The sequence below is a fragment of the Bos mutus genome, chromosome 2 (genome assembly GCF_027580195.1).
Source record: "Bos mutus isolate GX-2022 chromosome 2, NWIPB_WYAK_1.1, whole genome shotgun sequence".
Classification (NCBI taxonomy): domain Eukaryota; kingdom Metazoa; phylum Chordata; class Mammalia; order Artiodactyla; family Bovidae; genus Bos; species Bos mutus.
Window position 1 is genome coordinate 20,879,055 of NC_091618.1, and position 24,866 is coordinate 20,903,920.

At 45.3% G+C, this 24,866-nt stretch overlaps 1 protein-coding gene across 1 annotated transcript in view; it reads left to right on the forward strand.

The window, feature by feature from the left end:
• Positions 1-868: 868 nt before the first annotated feature.
• The window catches only part of IRS1 (insulin receptor substrate 1), a 72,496-nt gene continuing 48,498 nt past the window's right edge, over positions 869-24,866 (forward strand). The window contains exon 1 of the mRNA XM_070385789.1: positions 869-5,007. Coding sequence (XP_070241890.1) covers positions 1,273-4,986 — 3,714 coding nt within the window. The 5' untranslated portion in view covers positions 869-1,272 and the 3' untranslated portion in view covers positions 4,987-5,007. The remainder of the gene's footprint in view (positions 5,008-24,866) is intronic.

The following is a 24,866-nucleotide window of genomic DNA, read 5'->3' on the forward strand; positions in this document are numbered from 1 at the left end:
CGGGCTGCCGGCCGCGTAGGGGCGCTGCCCGAGCGCGGTGCCGAGGCCGGGCGCGGGCGCCTCTGCGGCAAGGCCGGGGGGCGGAGAGGGGCGGGCGCGGGGCGGGCTCGGCCGGGAATGTAGAGACCCGGGCGGGAGCCTCCCGGCGGCGGCGGCGGCGGCGGCCGGGCTGCGGAGCGCAGAGGCTCCGTCACGTGTTTTTTTCTCCTCCCGAGTGAGACGGCGGCGCGGTCGGCGCGCAGAGCCAGACGCCGCCGCTTGTTTTGGTTGGGGCTCTCGGCAACTCTCGGAGGAGGAGGAGGGAGGAGGGGAGAAGTAGCGGCAGCGCCTCCCGGGGAAGAGGCGTCTTCCTCCGACTCCTTCCCCAGCCTCCCGCTCGCACCCCCGACACCCCCCCCCTCCCCGCCTTCGCCTCCCGCCCTCGTCCCCTCCCCTCTTCCCCGGCCCACTGGAGCGAGGGGCAGGGATGAGCCTGTCCCTTCGGCGCGCCCCCAGCTCCCCAGGCTGCCTAGTCGTGTTTCGCGTGGAAAAGCCACTTTCTCCGCCCGCCGACATGGGCCCGATCGGGGGCTGCAGAGGACGCGTCCGCGGGCTGCGGCAGCAACAGCAACAGCCGCAGCGCCGCGGTCTCCGCGATTGAGCTGGTATTTGGGCGGCTGGTGGCGGCGGGGACGGTCGGGAGGTGGGAGGAGGCGGAGGAAGAGGCGAAGGAGGAGGAGGAGGGAGAACCCCGTGCAACGTTGGGACTTGGCAGCTCGCCTCCCCCTGCCCAAGGATATTTAATTTGCCTCGGGAATCGCTACTTCCAGAGAGGAACTCCGGAGGGAAGGCGCGCGCGCGCGCCTGAGGGGCCAGGCTAGGACCCCCCCCGCCCCGCCACACACACACACACCCCCCCCGCCCGCCCGGGCCGCCGCCTGCCAGCGCCGGACTCTGGCCCCGGCGGTGAGAGATGCATCTTAGCTTCTTCCCGACCGCGGCGGCTGAGAAGAGACTTGGCTCTCGAGGGATCCGGGCTGCACTCGCGCCGGACGCGTTGCCTCCCCCCCAGGGCATGAAACGCCAGTAAACTCGGGTCGGGGCTATCTCCTTGGCGCAGCTGCTGCGTCCTCCCTCGACCGCCCCTCCCCGGCGCAGAGGGCGGTGTGGATTTCGGAGTCGGGGTTTCTGCCTCCTCCAGCCCTGTTTGCATGTGCGGGGCCGCGGCTAGGAGCCTCCGCCCCCCACCCGGTTGTTTTTCGGCGCCTCCCTCTGCTCGGCGGCAGCGGCAGCATGGCGAGCCCTCCGGAGACTGACGGCTTCTCGGACGTGCGCAAGGTGGGCTACCTGCGCAAACCCAAGAGCATGCACAAACGATTCTTCGTGCTGCGGGCGGCCAGCGAGGCTGGGGGCCCGGCGCGCCTCGAGTACTACGAGAACGAGAAGAAGTGGCGGCACAAGTCGAGCGCCCCCAAACGCTCGATCCCCCTGGAGAGCTGCTTCAACATCAACAAGCGGGCGGACTCCAAGAACAAGCACCTGGTGGCCCTCTACACCCGGGACGAGCACTTTGCCATCGCGGCAGACAGCGAGGCCGAGCAGGACAGCTGGTACCAGGCCCTCCTGCAGCTGCACAACCGTGCCAAGGGCCACCACGACGGGGCCGCGGCGCCTGGGGCGGGAGGCGGCGGGGGCAGCTGCAGTGGCAGCTCCGGCCTCGGAGAGGCGGGTGAGGACTTGAGCTACGGGGACGTGCCCCCAGGACCCGCCTTCAAGGAGGTCTGGCAGGTGATCCTGAAACCCAAGGGCCTGGGTCAGACAAAGAACCTGATTGGCATCTACCGCCTCTGCCTGACCAGCAAGACCATCAGCTTCGTGAAGCTGAACTCGGAGGCGGCGGCCGTGGTGCTGCAGCTGATGAACATCAGGCGCTGCGGCCACTCAGAGAACTTCTTCTTCATCGAAGTGGGCCGTTCCGCAGTGACGGGCCCCGGGGAGTTCTGGATGCAGGTGGACGACTCCGTGGTGGCCCAGAACATGCACGAGACAATCCTGGAGGCCATGCGGGCCATGAGCGATGAGTTCCGCCCTAGAAGCAAGAGCCAGTCCTCCTCCAACTGCTCCAACCCCATCAGTGTGCCCCTGCGGAGGCACCACCTCAACAACCCTCCACCCAGCCAGGTGGGGCTGACCCGCCGCTCGCGCACCGAGAGCATCACAGCCACCTCCCCGGCCAGCTTGGTGGGCGGGAAGCAGGGCTCCTTCCGCGTGCGTGCCTCCAGTGATGGCGAAGGCACCATGTCTCGCCCCGCCTCAGTGGACGGCAGTCCTGTGAGTCCTAGCACCAACAGGACCCACGCCCACCGCCATCGAGGCAGCTCCCGGCTGCACCCGCCTCTCAACCACAGCCGCTCCATCCCCATGCCTTCTTCTCGCTGCTCGCCTTCCGCCACCAGCCCCGTCAGTCTGTCGTCCAGCAGCACGAGTGGCCATGGCTCCACCTCAGACTGCCTCTTCCCGCGGCGGTCTAGTGCTTCTGTGTCTGGTTCCCCCAGTGATGGCGGCTTCATCTCCTCCGATGAGTATGGCTCCAGTCCCTGCGATTTCCGAAGTTCCTTCCGCAGCGTCACCCCAGATTCCCTGGGCCACACCCCGCCCGCCCGGGGTGAGGAGGAGCTAAGCAACTACATCTGCATGGGAGGCAAGGGGGCCTCCACCCTCACTGCCCCCAATGGTCACTACATTTTGCCCCGGGGTGGCAATGGTCACCGCTACGTGCCAGCCGCCGGCTTGGGCACGAGCCCAGCCCTGCCAGGAGAAGAAGCAGCCGGTGCGGCAGATCTGGATAATCGGTTCCGAAAACGGACTCACTCTGCGGGCACCTCGCCTACCATTTCCCACCAGAAAACCCCGTCTCAGTCCTCTGTGGCTTCCATTGAGGAATATACCGAAATGATGCCCGCTTACCCACCAGGAGGTGGCAGTGGAGGCCGAGTACCCAGCTACCGGCACTCCGCCTTCGTGCCCACCCACTCCTACCCAGAGGAGGGTCTGGAAATGCACCCCTTGGAGCGGCGTGGGGGCCACCACCGCCCAGACACCTCCAGCCTTCACACTGATGATGGCTACATGCCCATGTCCCCAGGGGTGGCCCCAGTGCCCGGCAGCCGGAAAGGCAGTGGGGACTACATGCCCATGAGCCCCAAGAGCGTGTCTGCCCCGCAGCAGATCATCAACCCCATCAGACGCCATCCCCAGAGAGTGGACCCCAACGGCTACATGATGATGTCCCCAAGCGGCAGCTGCTCTCCTGACATTGGAGGTGGGCCCAGCAGCGGTGGCAGCAGCAGCGGTGCCGCCCCTTCTGGGAGCAGCTATGGCAAGCTTTGGACAAACGGGGTAGGGGGCCACCACTCTCACGCCCTGCCACACCCCAAACTTCCGGTGGAGAGCGGTAGTGGCAAACTCTTGTCTTGTACAGGTGACTACATGAACATGTCGCCCGTCGGGGACTCCAACACCAGCAGCCCCTCCGACTGCTATTATGGCCCCGAGGACCCCCAGCACAAGCCCGTCCTCTCCTACTACTCATTGCCAAGGTCCTTTAAGCACACCCAGCGTCCTGGGGAGCTGGAGGAGCCCCGGCACCACCAGCACCTCCGCCTTTCCTCAAGTTCCGGTCGACTCCTCTACACTGCGGCCGCAGAAGATTCCTCTTCGTCCACCAGCAGCGACAGCCTGGGCGGGGGATACTGTGGGGCTCGGCCGGAGCCCGGCCTCCCGCATCTCCATCATCAGGTCCTGCAGGCCCATCTGCCTCGAAAGGTGGACACAGCTGCCCAGACCAACAACCGCCTGGCTCGGCCCACGAGGCTGTCTCTGGGGGATCCCAAGGCCAGCACCTTACCTCGGGCCCGAGAGCAGCAGCCACCGCCCCCCTTGCTGCTCCCTCCGGAGCCCAAGAGCCCAGGGGAGTATGTGAATATTGAATTTGGGAGCGATCAGCCAGGCTACTTATCGGGCCCGGTGGCGTCCCACAGCTCGCCTTCCATCAGGTGTCCGTCCCAGCTCCAGCCAGCTCCCAGAGAGGAGGATACGGGCGCAGAAGAGTATATGAACATGGACCTGGGGCCGGGCCGGAGGGCCACCTGGCAGAAGAGCGTGGGGGTCCAGCCCGGCAGGGTGGGCCCGGCGCCCCCTGGAGCTGCTAGCGTGTGCAGGCCGACTAGGGCAGTGCCCAGCAGCTGCGGCGACTACATGACCATGCAGATGGGTGGTCCCCGGCAGAGCTACGTGGACACCTCACCTGTCGCGCCCATCAGCTACGCCGACATGCGGACGGGCGTCGTTGTGGAGGATGCCAGCTTGCCCGGGGCCACCGCGGCCGCTCCCTCCTCATCTTCGACAGCCTCTGTTTCCTCCACTGCGCCTCCTCCGGGAACAGGGGAGCTGGCGGCCCGCTCGGCCCTCCTGGGGGGCCCGAGCGCCTTCACGCGGGTGAACCTCAGTCCCAACCGCAACCAGAGTGCCAAAGTGATCCGTGCCGACCCTCAAGGGTGCAGGAGGCGGCACAGCTCCGAGACCTTCTCCTCTACGCCCAGTGCCACCCGGGTGGGCAACACGATGCCCTTCGGAGCTGGGGCTGCCGTCGGGGGCAGCGGTGGCGGCAGCAGCAGCAGCGCCGAGGATGTCAAACGCCACAGCTCTGCTTCCTTCGAGAACGTGTGGCTGAGGCCTGGGGAGCTCGGGGGAGCCCCCAAGGAGCTGGCCCAAGTGTGCGGGGCCGCTGGGGGTTTGGAGAATGGTCTTAACTACATAGACCTGGATTTGGTCAAGGACTTCAAACAGCGCCCTCAAGAGTGCCCACCTCAACCGCAGCCTCCTCCACTCCCGGCCCCTCATCAGCCTCTGGCCAGTAGTCAGAGCGGCCCCACCAGCCGCTCCAGCGAGGATCTAAGCGCCTATGCCAGCATCACTTTCCAGAAGCAGCCAGAGGACCTCCAGTAGCTCAACTGGACATCACAGCAGGTGCGTTTCATGGTGACAAAGTCAGAAGACAAAACTGCTTTTAACCTGGTGCTCGAATTCTGTGCCCCAGGGCCCTTCTCTCTCCTCCCTCTGCTTCTGTAGGGAGTGCACTCCTGGGAGGGAGAGGTCTGGGCACAGGAGGGGACATGTGCCTGATGGTTAGATAAATCTATAGGAGCAGCCACTCCAGAGGGCTTTTCCTCTTGAGTTTCCCAAGTGAAGTACTTTAGTATTTCCAAGACATATATCCTGTTAATACCAGTTCTGAGGTTTGTAAAGTTCGTTTGTAAGAACCTTGATCTCCTAATGGAAGTTTTCTTTTGACTATATACTGAGGTCAGTCTCTAGAAGGGACAGTTCTACAAAAATATTTGTTAATCCAGGGGCTAAGCCCTTCATTTAAAGGTAATTTCTCAGAGCTCTTGAGGTTGATCTTATCAAGTTGCCCTGTGCACTTTAGTTCTGTGATTTCACAATACCAAGGCAACATAACTAGTAGTGGGAAACATCAATTTTTATTCCTGTTGCCCTAAAAAGATTCAGAAGTACGAGCTTGCTTTAGGCTTACAGATTTAGAGAAATAGCTGTCTGTCTATGACTCTCTTTAAAAAGTAATTATTGGTGACATTTTGTTTCTGAATGAAGATTTATGAAATATTACCCACACACGGACCTATCACCTCACAGGCATGGCTGCTTTTACACAGTGAAGTCTGCATGCATCTGGGACCCATTATTGAGTTAAGAGTTATGAAAATTCAGCCCACTGTGTCAGCCTTACAGTTGTCTGTTCTTGCAAAGGCCTGTACAGAGACCCCCACATAGATCATATGGGGGCTACTGTACATCTTCTGTAAAATTACTTAACATTTTTACTTTGAAAAGAAATATTAAGTCAGGGAGATGGAAGAGTTTGGTTTTCATCTGCATTGAATGTAAGAGCTAAACCTTGTCCTCTTCCTTTGTAGGATACTTACTGTTTACCTTTTAAATTCTAGAGTGGATACCTCACTAAATGTTGAAAGTTGGCTTCGGGTCTTCTATGGCTAAGGCTGTACTGAAAATGAAAAACATTTCTAATAGGAAATTAGCCTACTCTTCATTCTGTTGAGCCTTTTTTCTGGTGGTCATAATTGTGGGAAGAGGAGAGGAGTATAGTTTGCAAATAATGTGATGAGTTGGCAATGTAGATGTTTCCAGCATTTGGAAACACTTTATTCTGACAAACATTATCTTGTGATAACCTTTTTATATATGTTTCATCTAATGTGCTTTTACATTATTCTTCTTAATATGTGCCCATCCATAAGGAATTCATGTGTATATTGGGTTCATATTCCTATTGATTCTAATATTTGACCCATATCATTTGCTGTTTTCTGGAACAAGGTACAGGTATAGAAACATTCAAACTAAGATTTTAGGGGATATATATTATGCAAAACATTTGATTAGTATTTAGATTTACATTCATGATTCCTTCTCTAGAAGAGAGATTTAATTGTATGCATCAACAGTAAAAATTTTGGTTGTTTCAAATGATGTGTTGGGACATGTGGATCCCTCTAACACTTTAACTGTTTGTGTTGCAAAGTTTCTCATTTATAAAGAATGGGAATTTGAAGGGGGAAAAAAAATCCAAGCAGAACCAAGATTTTGGTTTTAAAGAGGAAAGAAGAGGCTAAGAAACAATAAGTTTTCCTCACCTGTTTTCTTAATTTGATCAGGGTTTTTTTGTTTTTGTTTTTGAAAGTAGAATAAATAATATTTTGCTTTGAAGGAAGTTGACCAAATAAAGTTTTCATTTTTCAAAACGGCTTTAAAATAAAATCCTCCTTTTATGGAGGATACATTAAAAACAAACCAACGCAAACAAAACAATCTTCTATTCTTAACTTTCTGAGGGAAAAATGTAGTATTCTGGAACAACCATATAATCATTCCTTAATAATTTTGGAGCAGCAATAGACCAGCAATGGACAGCACCATGCCAGAAAAATTCTACAATGTGTATTTGTAAGATGTAAATGGAGAGAGGTGAGGGTATGTGTGTGTGTGTGTGTGTTTTAAGTGAGGCACCAAATGCTACTTGGCACATTTACATCTTGAATTCTGCTTGTTTGCCTTTGCCCTGTTGCCTTTAAATTTGTAATTTAATAGGTAATTATCATATGAAACAAAAAGAAATCAAGCCTGTCTGTGGCAAACCCCTTTGCCTGGGAAGGAGTATGTTACTTTGTGAAAACATTGTTTTCCTAACTTCTCAGCAATTGCTATCTTTGCCTGTCTTTCCTATTTCTCAGGTAAAACCTAAAACAGGAAAAGGAATGAGGGACTTGGAGATGTGTGTGTGCTCTTTCCCTTAACCCCTCATTTTAAACGTCTCTGCTTGTTGAATGTTTTTCACCGTCTGTTACAGGAAAATGTTTCTGAGGCATTTAGCGCAGGTGCCCAGGAGTGTTGGTTGCCCTTGATTCACCTTCTGTCTGATCACCTTTTCTGTTTATCTTCTCCTCTCTCGTCCATCGGTGTCTCCTCTGGGTTCTAACCTGCTGGATTTTTTTTTTTTTCTTGGTACCCTCCTTTCCCATCCCCCTTGTTTCCCACCTCTTATTTCATGTTCCTGCCATTGTCTTTTTTTTTCTCTCTCTCTTTCTCTTTGGCTCCATTTCAGAATTTCGCAGTACTTGTGGCCTACTCTCCCCAGAGTTAATGGAGAGCCCCAAAAGCAGGGCAGAAAGGGCACAACAGCCAGCTATCTTCAACCAGCGTTTACCTCAAGTTTGTTTTGTTTGGAAACTGCAGCTGGGCAGGTAGAGCAGGCTTTGGCAAAGACATAGGCTCTTGCCATTTATTTTAGGTTCTTTTTTTTTTTTTTTTTTTTTTGTCGTTTTGTTCTGTCCCCTTGGGAAAAAAGTCCATTTTTCTTCCTTCCACTGCATTTCCTAATTGTGATTTCCAGGACTCCTACCTCCAAGTCTGCCTCTCATCTCTCCTTCCCCATTCCTCCCTCCTGTCACCTCGCTGTGTGGCCTTTTTGTCTGGCACTTTCTCATATCCACGGTCACCTCTGCTTCTTACATGCCTCTCTATTTATTTGGCGCTTGGCTCCCTCTCCCTCCTGCAAGTCCCTTTTGGCCCGGGGTTGGGGGGCTTAGTATCGAGGCGGAGGCTACCCTCAGACTCCCACCCGGTCCGTTGCCGGTTGCCCGAGGGCGCGGGGGGCGGCTGGGCCCCTTTCCGCGAACCGCGCGTGGTGGGCGGCGGCGGCGGCGACGACCGCCGCCGAGCCCTTGGCCCCAGCAGAGCGCGGCAGAGACTGGCCCCGAGTGGGCGGGGCAGCCGGGCGCTGATTGGCCCCCGCCAGAGCCAATCAGCGCGAGCGCAGGTCGTGCTGCAGCAGCGGTGGGGTGGGGCCTCGGGTGAAGGGGGTCGATTGGGGGGCCTTGGTCCGGGGTCCGGCGTGGGCGGCGGGCCAGGCATCCGGGTTGTAGCCTACCTCTCTCCCGCCACCCCTTCCCTCTGGTGCCGGGAAAACGGAGCCAAACACACGCCCCCTCCACCCCCTTCCCGGAGGATGTTGTGCAGCCGGCCCTATTAGTGTGCATCCAGACCAGAATCCTAAGAATGAGAAAGTCCAACCAGCCCACTGACAGAGGCCGGAAACGCACACTTCCTCTTATATTTAATTGAGAAAAATCCAGGCCGTGACCATGTGACGTGCCCCATTTTGTTTCCCTCCTCTCTTTACTACGGTTTACTACTACGCCACGTTCCTGTTCCTTCACCTTCCCAGAAAACTACAGCACGTGGCTTAGGATTGATTGGGTTGGCTCAGGAGTTTTACATTTACTTCTCTCACTATTGGGAGGGAGGAGAGAAAAACAAAACAAAACATTGGAGTAGAAAATACAAGTGCTGTGGCAGGCACCGTGTGGGGATCATTCGGAAAACACGTTTGGCTTGCATTTGCCTTGGAGTTAACACTTAACTGAGTGCTTGCAATTTGCAAAGCACGAAGCTAGGTAAGATCAACAAAAACTAACCATCCTAGGCCCTCGGGAGTTCCCAGTGAAATGAAAACATCTGATATATCTTTGCCAGTCGTGAGAATCTAGAGATTCATTATAAGAGCTTGGGTAGGGTTCCTTACTGAGTTTGGAGGTAATGCGGATTGCTTCTAAAAAACCGATCTCCCCCCCCACCCCCCATCAGTGACAGCTCTAGTGACAGCTCATCAGACAGGCTGGACGAACTGATTTTGAAAGCTTGCTAAATTTGTGTTGTGCTCCCTCAACATAGCCAAACTTCTCTGCGCTGTATAACCAGATGAGATTGGAAATTTGTTCAAATTTGTCTTTTCTACAGTAAAGAGGGAAAATAACAAAGACAAATTCGGTGAAAGTATTTTTTCTCCATGCCTCTCAAATAAGTATTTCTCAGCAGCCAGCAATCACTGTTGTAGTCGCTGAATCATAAGCCCCAAAGGCAGCATTTTTCCTTAGGTGTCGATTGAAACATCGCAGGTGAAAATGTAAGGAAGTAACTGTATGCCCCCTGAGTAATTCTGTCCCCCAATACTGTGTCTGAGCAGGTGGGAGCAAGCTTCTCTGTTCCAAAAAACTTTGAGATTTTCATAATTTCTACCACTGTTTGGGTAGCTTTTTATTTTAAGAATAAATCCATAAAAATTTCACATATTGTAGTCATTTATCTGATTGCCCCCTGCTGCTGCTGCTACTAAGTCACTTCAGTCGTGTCCGACTCTGTGCGACCCCATAGAAGGGAGCCCACCAGGCTCCCCCGTCCCTGGGATTCTCCAGCCAAGAACACTGGAGTGGGTTGCCATTTCCTTCTTCAATGCATAAAAGTGAAAAGTGAAATTGAAGTCGCTCAGTTGTCTCCGACTCTTAGTGACCCCATGGACTGCAGCCTACCAGGCTCCACCATCCATGGGATTTTCGAGGCAAGAGTACTGGAGTGGGGTGCCATTGCCTTCTCCGGATTGCCCCCTGACCCGCCCCCAAATAAACAGTATCTCTAAGTTGTCTTAGAGTAAGAGACTTGGAATTCAAAAGGGCATACTACCCTCCTGTCTCCCTATTCTTTTTAGTTGTTGTTGTTTGTTTATCAAAATTTCTGGAAAATAATTTAACGCCATCTTGAATGATACAATGGAAAGAACAGTTTCTGGGAACCAGAGATCTTGGGTTGTAACACAGTCTGTGTCCTTTGCTAAGCCGGGTGACCTTGAGAAAGTCGCTTAATTTCTCTGGACCTATTTCCTTTTCAGTAACTTGAGAATTTAGTTCTAAATTATTCTAACTTCTTTTGCAGCTCTAAACATAGTGATATTTTGTAGAAAATGACAGATATTCTTTAATGGGTCAGTTGTAATGAGGGTTCTTTCTGGAGAAGCTGTTGTTGCGGTTGTAATGAAGTGCTTTAGAATGTTCTGTCCCGTTCTACCTTCTGAATCACTCTTTTGATTTGATTCAGGACTGATTTCAACCTTTCTTATTTGGATGGAACATTTTCAGGTTTTAACAGACCTTAAGACAAACCTTCCTGACTATACCAGTCTAAATTTTTAGAACCTTCTCTAAACTCAGTTTGGCTCCTCTCCCTCCTCCCCTTTTAAAAATAAAATTTATGTAAGGATGTAAGTTGGAGAAGACTCTTGAGAGTTCCTTGGATGGCAAGGAGATCAAACCAGTCAGTCCTAAAGGAAATCAGTCCTGAATATTCATTGGAAGGACTGATTCTGAAGCTCCAATACTTTGGCCACCTGATGTGGATAACTGACTCATTTGAAAAGACCCTGATGTTGGGAAAGATTGAAGGCAGGAGGAGAAGGGGATGACAGAGGATGAGATGATTGGATGGCATCACTGACTTGATGGACATGAGTTTGAGCAAGCTCCAGGAGTTGGTGATGGATAGGGAAGGGAAGCCTGGTGTGCTGCAGTCCATGAGGTCACAAAGAGTTGGACATGACTGAACTGACTGAAGGATGTAAGTTACCTGCTGATTCCTTCACTTTAAGGTCAGCTGTTAGAAGCACCCCTCCCCACCTGACAATATGCTGTTGTTTAGTCACTAAGTCCTGTCCCACTTTTTTTTTTGCGACCCCATAGACTGTAGCCTCTGGTGGCTCGGTTGGTCAAGAATCCACCTGCAATAAGGAGATCCAGGTTCAATCCGTGGGTGGGGAAGAGTCCCTGGAGAAAGAAATGGTAACCCACTCCAGTATTCTTGCCTCGGAAATCCCATGGACAGAGGAGCCTGCTGGGCTACGGTCCATGGGGTCACAGAGTTGGACATGGTTTAGGGACTGACTACACCACCACCAAGACTGTAACCCACCAGGTTCCTCTGTCCTTGGGATTTTCCAGGCTAGAATACTGGAGTGGGTTGCCATTTCCTTCTTCAAGGGATCTTCATGACCTAGGCATCGAACCCTTATCTCCTGCTTCGTAGGAAGATTCCTTATTGACAGTTTAGGTCAGGCTTTAACCAATCCATGTCCATGACGTTATTCTGTTGGGATAGAGCTGGTGGTCTCTTTATGGATAATGTTTCTCAGTTGTTCCATCAGAATCCTTCAATGAGGTAGCCACTTGAATGAATGGAGAGGAAATCAGAGAGGCTGATTGGGAACTCTAGGAAGTCATGCACAATTTTTTGTTTAGTTTTATTTTTCTCTGTTAGGTGTGTGAAAAATCTCAAAGCTTCTCTTGCTGGCGGAAGTTAGCACTGTCCAGTTTTTGTGCTTCAGATTTTTGATTGGTCGTCTGAGCTGTTCAGTGCTTTGCTGACCCAGTGTAACCCTCCCTGACCAGTTGCCAATGCTTTCAGAAGGTTCTAGCCTTTGGGCACTTCCATGTGGATTTCATAAATCATTAGAATAGTCTATTGACTCTTTCATTCAAAACTTCATTGACCTATGCTTTTCCAGTTCTCCTCCTATAATCAGATATGTTTCTTAGCTGTATTGTATATAAATGATTCCTTTTATTTTGGTGGGTTGGTAGTTTTAGAATAATGGAATGCTTCACCATTTTGTTTTGCTTTGTTTTAAAGAAAACCATTTCCTCAATTATTTCCTTATGTTACAGACTTACTGGAAATTGTATTAAGGGAAAATTGCTTCTGGTGGATTAACTTGAAGTCAGTTTCACACTAAATATTCTGTAACTTTTTTTATGCTAGTACTTTTCTTGTATTTAAAATTATAGATACTGTACCACATTTATAATTATGTAATTGACATTATTTCATTACCATGAAAGTCTATAGCTATGTGGCAAACTTGAAAAGTTCTCTTAAAAATGTTGAAATAGGCTCAGAAGTTGTAATCACTTTGAACTTGAACAGAATTACATTTTGATGAATTTGTGGGGGAGAAAGTGTTCTTCCCATCCTACTCCTCCGCCATCTTAGCTCCTCCCCCAAACAGAATTACATTTTAATATTAGTATGGTATCATAGTATACTCATTTCAAACTATGGTGAAATATGGCAAAAAATAAGTTGTAAAGCTTTTTAAAATGATGGACTAGTGTATCTTTTTTTTTCTATTCTTATCTTCCATTATGAAAATGGTAGTATTTCTCCCATTCTTAATTTAAAGGAATAGGGGGAGAATAGAGCAGATAAGGTACTATCATCTATGGGAAGAGGAACATTTTCCATCTTAATAGTCTTGCTGCAGGCTCTACTGTAGTCTGTTTGTTAAAACAAATTTGTTTGGCTAAATGTTATTTGTGCTTCTTCAATGAGTCAGTGGTCTTTGCATAACACAGCTTTTAAAAATGCTGCTTTTCTTTTTTAGCCCCCTTTCTGCATTTTTGTTAATGATGGCCATGGAATTGAATATGGGTCCAAGTATAATTTTAATTGTATTTATCTTCAATCAGAGAGGAGACTTTTGTGATTTTATTACCGTAGTTTGAATATTTTATTGAGTAAACTGAGTTGCATTCATGGTCTTTGCCATTCCTTGATTTTGTTGTTTTTGTTTTCCATTCTATGTCACCCTGTCCAGCATCACCCTGGCTCTGTTAGAGCCAAATTCATATGCATCTGATAATAATTGGTCAGGCTGAAGAAGATGTCTATATAGCCCAAGTTGTAGTAAGGGAAAGACTGTAGTAAGGAAAAGACTATACCCTCCCCTCTTTTTTTCTGTTGACCAAAAAATTCTTAAGTGTGAGTTCTCTGATTGTCCTTGACATATTTAGGTCATGTAACTGAGCAGTATTAGTTCATCTTGAGAAATTGATAGTTGTATTATGTTTGTTGAAATGATCAAAGAGGCATTCTTTTTGTTGTTTTCCTTCAAATATATCTAGTGTGGCAAACAAATTAAATTTTGCACAGAGTCATGATTCATACTTTCATGAAGATTATGATATAAATGAGACTGGCAACATTTAAAAAAAAGACATTTGCTAAGAATAGAGCAATTGAAGGTCTCTGAAATATTCAGTAATTACTTTGTTGTTTTGTTACTGTTTAGCCATTAAATCCTGTCCAACTCTTTTGTGACCCCATGTACTGTAGCCCACCAGGCTCTTCTGTCCATGGGATTTCCCAGGCAAGAATACTGGAGTGGGTTGCCATTTCCTTCTCCAGGGGATCTTCCCAATTACTATGTATTTAACTATTATTCAGTATTCTCCAATAAAATAATCTCCATTTTTTTTAAATTATTGAATGGGCTCTATGGAATGTGAGGAATAATCATACTTATCCTTGAGTCTAAGGGATTGTGGAAATAATCAGAAAAACTTTCCAGATCTATAGAGGCCACCCACCTCCCTTCCTCAATGTCAGTGATCTTCTTTGGCCAGACAAACCCTAAACTACAATTTCCTGTTGGTTTCCCTCCCCTTTTGCCTCAATAAGTACCATTGAGCACCTGTTGTATTCCAGATGGCACTTGTTTTGCTAAGAGGGTGGGGATGGAGACAAGGAAATGGGGATGAAAATGGGAATGAAGAGAGTTTATCCAAGAACTACCAAATTTCTTCTGGCAGAACTTGGTGGGGGTGGGGGTGGGTGCTGGGGAAGGGTAGAAATCAAGATTTAGAAGGTGTGTGTGCACGCAGTTAGTCGCTTAGTTGCTCAGTCATGTCGGACTCTTTGCGAACCCATGGACTGTAAGCCCGCCAGACTCTTCTGTCCATGGGGTTCTCCAGGCAAGAATACTGAAGTGGGTTGCCATGCCCTTCTCCAGGGGATCTTCCCAACCCAGGGACTGAACCCAGGTCTCCCGCATTGCAGGCGGATTCTTTACCATCTGAGCCACCAGGAAATATTAAGAAGCCACCAGGGAATATTCAGAAGGTGTAATTTATGAACATTAGCATTTTCTCCTACACTTCAGGTGTCCATCTACCTTAAAGTTTTGTACTTTTCTTAATCATTCTAACCTCAGCTTCCTGCCTCACCATAACACTAGTATATTGAAAGAGTTTATAAAGCTGTTGTAATTCTCCTTTGGAAAAATGGTTCATTTTTGGCTCTTTTGATAGCAAACATAACATTTGCAAGAAGCATGAAAAAGTTATCTTTAGTCTAAGTGGAGTAGCCAGGAGAGGGGTCCAGGTGTTACATGAGCAGAAGTTTAGTGAGTACTTGTCATGGGTTGGTCAGTGTTAGGAAACATGGGGTGAGGATGAGAACTGTAAAAAATAATAATAATAAAGTGAAATCTCTTTTTTTGGTCTTAGAAGCTCTATATTCAAGGACATTTCCTCCCTGCCTTTGGGTGGGTGGCTTTTATTTTTAGTAGTGAAAACGTCTAGCCCTCTGATCTCTGGTTCCTGAGCCTGCTTCTGGCGGGAAGTATAATCTCTTTTGAGATTTGCCATTTCTCATTTCTCTCTCTTTCTTTGTTTTGATGGTGTGCAGTCATACTTGTTTTTAAGCTTGTAGTAGTTTCTTCTAGAAATATTTAAAAAAGCATTTTTTTTTAAAAGTCCACCAAGTTTTATGATAGTTTGCTGTATCCAAGCTTTTTTTTTTTCCTTTACTGTTTTGGTATAGGCAATGCATATAACATGCTCTAAGTTTCAAGTGGTTTACACATTTTTTAGAGGTATAGAGTGACCATTAAGACTTCCTTCCACTACTGTACCCCAGTTTGTCTTCTCAGAGGTCACCACCAACACTGTTTTATTGTTTATCTTTCTAGAGATGAGCTGCTCATAAATCTTGAAACTTAGTTATATAAAGTTGGTTACATGCCCAACAACTCAGTCTTCCATGGAAGAACAGGCTCAGACCTCACATTTCTGCAGGAAAGGAACACAGCAGACAAGATACCTCTTCGAGTGGATTCAATGCTTTGTTCCTGTTAAAGGGAAAAACAAAAGTACTCTATTTTCCATGCCTCTTTTGAATCAAGTTAAAATAAGCACATAACCCAGGAAGAAGAAAAGCATTGGTTAAAAAATGGTCTCTTTTTCTAACTTTGAAGCATTTCTCCTAATTGATAGAGAAGGGGAAGGTATCTAAATTTTCACATCCTATCATTTTATAGCTTTCTTTACTTCCCCAGTTCACTTTCATAGTAGTACTCGAGCATTCAACACCCAGCCCTTAACCTCTTTAAGACTGAATGAATAACTAGTTCTTAATATAGTGTAGTAGGATTAAGTATAAAGGTTAAGGATCTTTCTGAAGAGTTTCTGGACACCGAAGTCTCATAGTTCTGAGAGTTTGAAAGAATTAATGCCTCTTGCTGGATAAGTGAAAGCTAGAAGTTCACCTCTGAGAAAAACAAAAAACGTGACTACTGGGGTTTCTCATACCAGGCTGTTGTCTATATTTTTAATGCCATTGGTGGTTGGTAAAAATATTCATGGTGTTTTCCTAGACTGGAGAATTTTCCTTTCTAATAGTCCTCAGATGGCTCAGATAGGACTGGAAATGAAATGTCCTGGAAAGGCATCCAGAGCCCAGGGGGGCTTTAGACATTTTGAACAATCCTTTCTCTACCTCTTCACCCAAACTGCCCTCTCCCCATGGACCCCTGAAGCTGAAACAGATGAGAACTGAAACTTGAGTGGGGAGAGCTGGGAAGCCATGACCGAAATAGTGTCAAAGACTTTTAAATGGCTTAAAAGAGGTTTTCCCACCTGAGTATGAGTCCAGATCTGGGAACAAGAGTTGCTAATTATCGGAAAGCAAACCCAAAGGGTTGGTAACATCACACTCAAAGCCGAGGCAGAGTTGTAATTCTTTGCCCCAGATCATGTACCAGTCAGCATTTGCTTTTTTCTTTTACCAGAATCCCCATGCCGTAAATGCTCCCAGGGTTACAGAACAAAACAAAATGGGGCCCCTGTAGGAAGTATGTCATGGCAGGGGAAGGGGAGGGACATCCTGAAAATGTTTCGAGGGCCTGGCTGAGCGGGATATCTATAACCTACTTTAGGCAACTCCCACCTAACCCCCAAATCCTCCCTTGATTGCTGTTTTCCCCCCTGCCCAATTCCAGTGTATGCTTTAAACCACAGCTAAACAATAACTTCCTTTCAAACCTGATCCCATTCCTCAGGTTAAGGAATATAAATATTGCATTTTTAAAAAAGAGTAGGTAATGACTTAATTTCTGAAAATACTTTACTTCCACTAGTAGGGCACCCTAGATGTGTGTGTAGGCGGGGAGGTGGGGAGGTGGGGAGGTGAAGCGGAGGGTTATGGAGAGGAAACTACAGTCTGATAAAAAGGGTTCTATTCCTAAAACTGGGTCTTTAAAAATATCTTGCGGGCTTGGTCCCTCACAAGTCCCTGCAAGGGATGACCTTCAGAAAGTGTGCAGGCTTGTGTTTCTTGGGCCTTTGAACTGGGTGAGGAATGTGTCTCAGGACGGAAAAATGAATGGCTGGTACTTTTAGCCTCCAGCTTGAAACTCGCTGGAGGAATGTCATTGTGCCTTCAGAGCCTGCTTCCCACCCCACTGGGCTCTTGCAAAGTGTCTTTGCAGCATCAAGTACTCAACAAAACCCCATGCCACCCAATTTGATCTAATTCACTAGCTACTTTTTGGTGGATTTTAAATGAATGTCTCTTCTCTAAGAATAGAACACCATTCCATGGTTACTCATGAGATAAAGACATTTCAGGCTTTTTCTTTTTTTGGCTTGCAGAATATTATTTAAAAAAATAGTGGCAGGAGGTATTTAGAGACATAAATGAAAAGTTCTTAGCTCTGATGAGTTCAGAATGGATTTTCACCATCTATAAAATTGCATTTGCAGTGTAAAATCAATTCATTTAATTGATCAAAGAAAATATCTAGAGCCTTTGGTTTCCTGGGTTCCAGTGTACCTAGCATGCTGTCTCTTTCCTTTCTTTCAGAAAGTTTACCCCTTCCTAAGAGATGCTGGAAACCCCTTTCCTGGCTTGAATCACTGGTTTCATGCTCCTCTTTCCTCCTAGAAATTGTAAGCTATTTGAGAGTAGTCTCACTTAATTATTTCATGACTCCAGTATTAGTGGAGGTGCTCACAAAATGCTTGCCAAATTAAAAATTTGTTTATCAACAAGTTAAGGAGAGAGTTGTTGAATCCAGGGAGAGGATAGCTTTAGAAAAATCCTAAATGAAGACAACACTGCGGATCTGTTTTGAGGCCCTCAAACCCTTTCATTTGCCAAATATTTTTAAAATCAAATTCAGATTTAACAAGATATTTAAAAAATCATCAAACAGAATTATAGGAATCTTTGCAGTCTGATATGACCGGATGTGAAAACTGGGGGAAAATTAATTACAGCTGCATCATTGCTGTGTCTGAAATCCTTGCATACTTCCTCTGCTCCCCCAAACCATTCTTTGAAAGATTGACAGAAATTTTGCTTTGTTTTGACAAGATTTATTTCTCTGCTTCCAACAGTAGTTCATCAACTTTTGTTGTACTAATAGAGTTCTTCTGATGTTAATTGTAGCCTACTGATCTAGGTCAAAGCATAGCGTTTTTACTGAGGTTTGAAGATATCAAAAGCAATGCAAAAAGTATTTGAAAAATAATTATTGTATCATAGTTACCTCTGTTTTTTCAAAAAGAGGCCAGTTATTAAGTATGTGATTCATAGAGGACCCTTCTAATTTGTCCCCATGCTCATCCTTTTTTTTTCCTCTTGAGTATATTGTTGCTAATTAGCCTTTCTACTAAAATATGAATAAGGTCTGGGGAAAGGAATTAAATTTAAACGAGTCCATTTTGCCAGTGTGGTACTTGTTATTACTCTGCTAAAAAGTTACCTTGGTCTGAGCAGTTGACCCTCATTGCCAAGATATGAGACTTTCCTCTTGCATTCTGTTTCTGCGCTTGGTTGAAGCTGGAGTAGTTTGATGACCAAAGGATTAGACTATGTGTTCTAAACTAGCTTATCACCTATTATAGTAATTTTTTTCAACATTGCTTGAAGTTTTAAGTATTACGCTAACAATTAGCATCCAAGCAATTTTATATATAGCAAAAATTTTTTGTTTTTAATATAAAACCCCACAAGTCCCCAAGATCTATAACATAAATATGTTCTGTTTTATTTTAAATAGGACTTCAATTTTCTTGGTCCTACATAGTCACGTTGGCATTTATGCTACTTTCTAAAATGTGAAAGTATTTTCAATGGGCATGTGTCTGGTATTGAATTAGGCTATTTTTCTCTCTGCCAGGGTGGTTGACAAGGTTTACATGCTTAGTGCAATGCCTATGGCATTTGGTCGACACTATTTGTTGTAGATACTGAATGAATGAATGTGGGGCCATATGTTTTTAAACCACAGTATGGGAAAGGTGCCAACACCTCATTTATCTATAGAACAGATTCATATTCTATTCAGGAGGACAGAGAGTTAGAGTTTTTCTTAGCTACATTACCACTGTCTGACACTTGGTAAGTACTTCTTAAACATTTCCATTCATTCCAAAATTAAGCTGTTGTAATTACTGAACCTGGAAATTTGAAGAAATCATAACCCGACTTGAAGGTAGCTGTGGGGAAGTGCTGAAGACTCAAACGTTCTGGTTAATTAATGCAACAAGGAGTTTGTGAGTTTCTCCTGAGTGCCAAGCATATCCCTGAGTTCTTGAATTACAACTGTAAAGAAAACAGGTGAAAATTTAGGCTCTCATAGAGCTTTTTTTTTTTTGAGGACCCGTTGAAAGAAAGGCTAGAAAGGATCGGCTTCCTTGGGGGACAAATAAGGCCCACTGAGAGAAGGAACAAAAACTGCCAGCCCTTTTCATGGACTTGAAGGGTTCACATTGATTTGTTCCTGTACTTTTACTCATCACATCCTTTTGCCTGGATCTAAGTATGTTTTTTATACTCCTTGTGGCTTTTCAGTTGTGATCAGGGTTACCTTGTGACTCACAAATGAAACAAAGTCACATTTTTCTGACCTCATGGGACAGGATATGAAACAGAAGGAAGTAAAGACTTGAAATTGGTGTGTGTCTGCTTGGGAGAGGTTGCCTTATGTGAAAGGCAATATCTGGAACATGTAACACTCAGGGAAGGGTGTGAGGGGTAAGTAAGGTCTCCAGGAGGCCCCAGAAAAGACTGGGACTGTGTGTGGCCGCCACCGTGTGTTGGGCCACATGTGTATGTTGATGCCGTGAACCACAGCTTATGTCGTGGTACTGGATGGTAGTAGTTTTCACTGTTTAAGAGGTTTCTTTTGAAGACTATTATGCAAAACTGGTTATGGCTCATACCAATTCTTTTCTGAAGTTTTGTTTGAAAATTCTGATGGAAAATTATTTAATATGTTTACTTTTCTCTGCATCTATTCTTTGTATAAAATGTTTGGGAGGAAAGACCAGTATCTTGAAACTACTTTTTAAAAAAATGCTTTTATTTTTATATTACTGTGTAATTTACTAATAAGGATATTCGGTATGTTCCTGGTATATCCATACATCACAAGAGTAAATTCCACCATTTTGAGGTGACTTTTTTAGTGGTTACCAGTTTTTATGGTGAGGAAATATGAGATTATTTCCCTCACTCTGATTTTAGCAGTGATAACAAGGAACAAGGCCCCTGTCCTTTTTATTTTTAAATTGAAGATATAAATTATATTTTTATCAGAATATTTAAATTTATATATATATATAAACTTCTGTAAGGTACAGTAAGGTTCTAAAAAAACATTGAAAAAATAAAACAATGCGTTTAAGTGTGCAGAATATAAAACAGGAAATCATAACAACATTGCTGTTGTTATTATTCAGTTTACTAAAAGAGGAAATGAGGCTGGAAATAAATTTAAACAGAAATTCTTAGAAGACAATAGCCATAAACATGAACTGTTTCATCAGTGAGTAGACAATGTTCATTAAACTGAATATGACTTTCTGGGTTTCAAATATATATTTATTTGCTGACATTTAATTGCAGTCAGTTTCCTCTGAAAGCAATTTTGCATCATCCTACTTTTCTGTAAAAAAGAAGAAGTCATCAAATACAATTAACCGTTTGCTGCTGCTGCTGCTAAGTCGCTTCAGTCGTGTCCGACTCTGTGCGACCCCATAGACGGCAGTCCACCAGGCTCCTCTGTCCATGGGATTCTCCAGGCAAGAACGCTGGAGTGGGTTGCCATTTCCACCTCCAATGCATGAAAGTGAAAAGACAAAGTGAAGTCGCTCAGTCGTGTCTGACTCTTTAGCGACCCCATGGACTGCAGCCTACCAGGCTCCTCCGTCCATGGGATTTTCCAGGCAAGAGTACTGGAGTGGGGTGCCATTGCCTTCTCCAAATTTACCATTTAGGGTTCTTTAAAGTGGCCAGGAAATTTAAAGGTGCTTGAAAACCATTTAGAGAACAGAACACATGAATATTTTTATAATCACCTAACCTTGTTTTCAGAGAAGGCAATGAGTGACTTCACTTTCACTTTCACTTTTCACTTTTAGGCATTGGAGAAGGAAATGGCAACCCACTCCAGTGTTCTTGCCTGTAGAATCCCAGGGACGGCGGAGCCTGGTGGGCTGCCGCCTATGGGGTCGCACAGAGTCGGACACGACTGAAGTGACTTAGCAGTAGCAGCAGTAACCTTGTTTTATTGCTCATTTTTAACCCAGTAGGAATGTTTTAAAACATTTCTCTACTTTCTATTGCTATAAGATGCTCCACGATTATCTTATTTCCTGCCCCTGTCCTAATATCATCCATTCCTCTAGGGAACTCTGATTCCTTTTACTAGAGAATTGTGTTAGAAACCAAGATCTTGGCACTAGATTTGTTTGTTGTTACTGGAATGTTATTTCTTTTTTGCTCTCTCAGCTGTCAGAGCAAGGAAATGTGTGTGTGTGTATTAACCTAGATATATATAATACTATATATATGTTTATAAATTATATATACTATATATAATTATATAGTATATATTATTATAGTATATATAATTATACTATATATATTTATACTATATAATTATACTAAAATTATATATTATAGTGTATATATATATTTATATATATACTATATATAGTATATATGATATATAATATATATATGATATATAATATATATATATAGTATATATGATATATAATAGATAGACTCTCTCTCTCTCTCTCTCTCTCTATATATATATATATATGTTTGCTCCTTGTGTCTGACTCTTTGTGGCCCCATGGACTGTAGCCTGCCAGGCTCCTCTGTCCATGGAATTTTCCAGGCAGGAATGTTGGAGTGGGCTGCCTTTCCCTATTCCAGGGTATCTTCCTGACCCGGGGATTGAACCTGCATCTCCTGCATTGCAGGTGGACTCTTTACCACTAGCGTCATCTGAGAAGTTCATGTGTGTGTATATATACATTCACATATACATGTACATACACATATACACATATACATACACACACGGACAGAGTCGGCTGGCAGACTACAGTCCAAAGGGTTGCAAAGAGTCAGACACAATTGAGCAACTAAACACGCACACATATCTATAAAAATTTCTGCATGTAACCATCTGTAAGTAACTTAAGCTAATCATGGGTTCATGCTAATGTCTGAACTCTGATCACTGGATCATTATTGGTCAGATTATTGGTGGATTATTCTAGCTTCTGCCCTTTGCTTAACCTTACGTCCCACCCCAACAGGGAGAAACTCGGCTGTCACCATCCTTCATCCATGTACTTACTGGTTCAGTTTCACTGCATATGTGTATGTAGCAGTGTCAGATTGTCAACACATGCCCTATAGGAAACGACTTTATCAACTAGAGTGCAGTTTCTTTTGCCTTTAGTTTTGTAGATTTTTGCCACATTTCCAGAGTTACTTAGGTCAGCACCTCATATCTCCACCTGCCTCAGGGAAATTGCCTCATGCATTTGTGATATATCTAGATGCTTCCATCACATTCTGTATTCCACCTGTAATCAATGACCTCTTGAATTAAAAAAAAATTTTTTTTGCATACACTTAAGGTTTATTCTTTTTGATATAAAGTTCTAGGTTTTGACAAATGCTTGTGGTCTTGTGTTTACAATTACAGTATCATGCAGAATAGTTTCACTCTCCTGAAGATTATCTGTGCTTCCCTATTTAAACCTCTTCCTAATACCCAGCATCTGGGGGTAAACCACTGATCTGTTTAATATCTCTGTGGTTTTGCCTTTTCCAAAATGTTATATAATTGGAATCACACAGTACATACATTTATTTATCAGACTGTCTGTTGTTGCTTAGTGGTATGTTTGTTAAGATTCATTCATGTCCTTTTTTGTGGCTTGATAGTTCATTTCTTTATGTTGCTGAATAATATTCCATTATATGGATGTACCATAGTTTGTTTATCTAGTCCACTGACCTCTTATGGGATATTTTCTTACATGTGTTTGAAGACCTTTGTGAAGTCAGCTTTTAGTTTTTTCCTTTATATTAAACATTATTAGATTTTAGTTGGCATTCTGGTTTCTCAAACCTTTAGTCAATTTTGTGGTTCTTCCCCAAATCTACACAATATCCTGCATCTTTTTCCTGCCCAGAATTGGTCAGTATTCTGGAGTAGAGTGTTTCAGACCAACCCAGCATACAGTTGGAGATTTGCTTCCTAATTTCTCCAGTTCTTTCCATTTTAATTGGCTCTTTGTCAGTGTTTCTTTGTTCAATAACAGCAGACCATTATAGATTTTTTCCCCTAAACTTTAAGCTTTGTATTTTGTATTGGGGTATAGCCAATTAACTAAACCCTGAACTGAACTGATAGCCAATAAACAATGTAGTAGATTCAGGTGAACAGCAAAGGATTCAGCCATATAAATATACATGTATCCATTATCCCCAAACTCCATCCCATCCAGGCTGGCATATAACACTGAACAGAGTTCCATGTGCTATACAGTAGATTCTTGTTGGTTATCCATTTTAAATATAGCAGTGTGTACAGGGCCTTCCCAGAGTTCCTAACTATCCCATCCCCTTGGCAACCATAAGTTCATTTTCTGAGTCTCTTTCTGTTTTGTAAGTAAGTTCATTTGTATCATTTCTTTTTAGGTTCCACATACAAGGGATGTCATATGATATTTCTCCTATGTCTGACTTACTTTACTTGGTATGATACTCTCTAGGTCTGTCTTTGTTGCCGCAAATGGCATTATTTCATTTTTTCAATGGCTGAGAATTTATTTTGTTGTATATATGTACCACATTTTCTTTATCCATTCTTCTGTCGATGGACATTTGCTTCCACTGGACTGCAAGGAGATCCAACCAGTCCATTCTGAAGGAGATTAGCCCTGGGATTTCTTTGGAAGGAATGATGCTAAAGCTGAAACTCCAGTACTTTGGCCACCTCATGCGAAGAGTTGACTCATTGGAAAAGACTCTGATGCTAGGAGGGATTGAGGGTAGGAGGAGAAGAGGATGACAGAGGATGAGATGGCTGGATGGCATCACTGACTGAATGGACGTGAGTCTGAGTGAACTCCGGGAGTTGGTGATGGACAGGGAGGCCTGGCGTGCTGTGATTCATGGGGTCGCAGAGAGTCGGACACGACTGAGCGACTGAACTGAACTGAACTGATTGGCTATTATAAATAGTGCTGCAATGAACACTGGGGCACATGTATCCTTTTGGCTCATGTTTTTCTCCAGATATATGCCCAGAAGTGGGATTTCAAGGTGATGGTAGCTCTATTTTTAGTTTTTTAAGGAACCTCCATATTGTTCTCCATAGTGGCTATACCAAGTTACGCTACTACCATCACTGTAAAAGGGTTCCCTTTTCTCCACACCCTTTTCAGCATTTGTTGTTTGTGGATTTTTTGATGATAGCCGTTCTGACCAGTGTGAAGGAGGACATACAGATGGCCAATGGGCACATGAAAAGATGTTCAAAATCGCTAGTTATTAGAGAAATGCAAATCAGAACATTATAGATTTTTGTATCACCTTGAAGCCACTGTGATCACCAGCTCCTTCTCAAGCTCTCTTCCTCCAAGGACCTAGCTACTTGGATTTTTTAAAACAGTTTTATGAATCCTTCCGCTAGTAATCTTTTAAGGAATATTTTATGATATTGCCTTACTATAGATATTTTGGTGGCGCTAGTGGTAAAGAACCCACTTGCCAGTACAGGAGACCTAAGAGACGTGGATTCGATCGCTATATCGGGAAGATCCACTGGAGAAGTGCATGGCAACCCACTTGAGTTATTCTTGCCTGGAGAATCCAATGGACAGAGGAGCCTGGTAGGGGAGGCTATAGTTAGGGTTGCAAAGAGTCTGACACAACTGAAGCAACTTAGCATAGATATTTTAAAAACACATTGTTTTTCTTACCATAATTCTTTCCCAGGTCTCAAAGAATCAAGTTAATAATCCAGA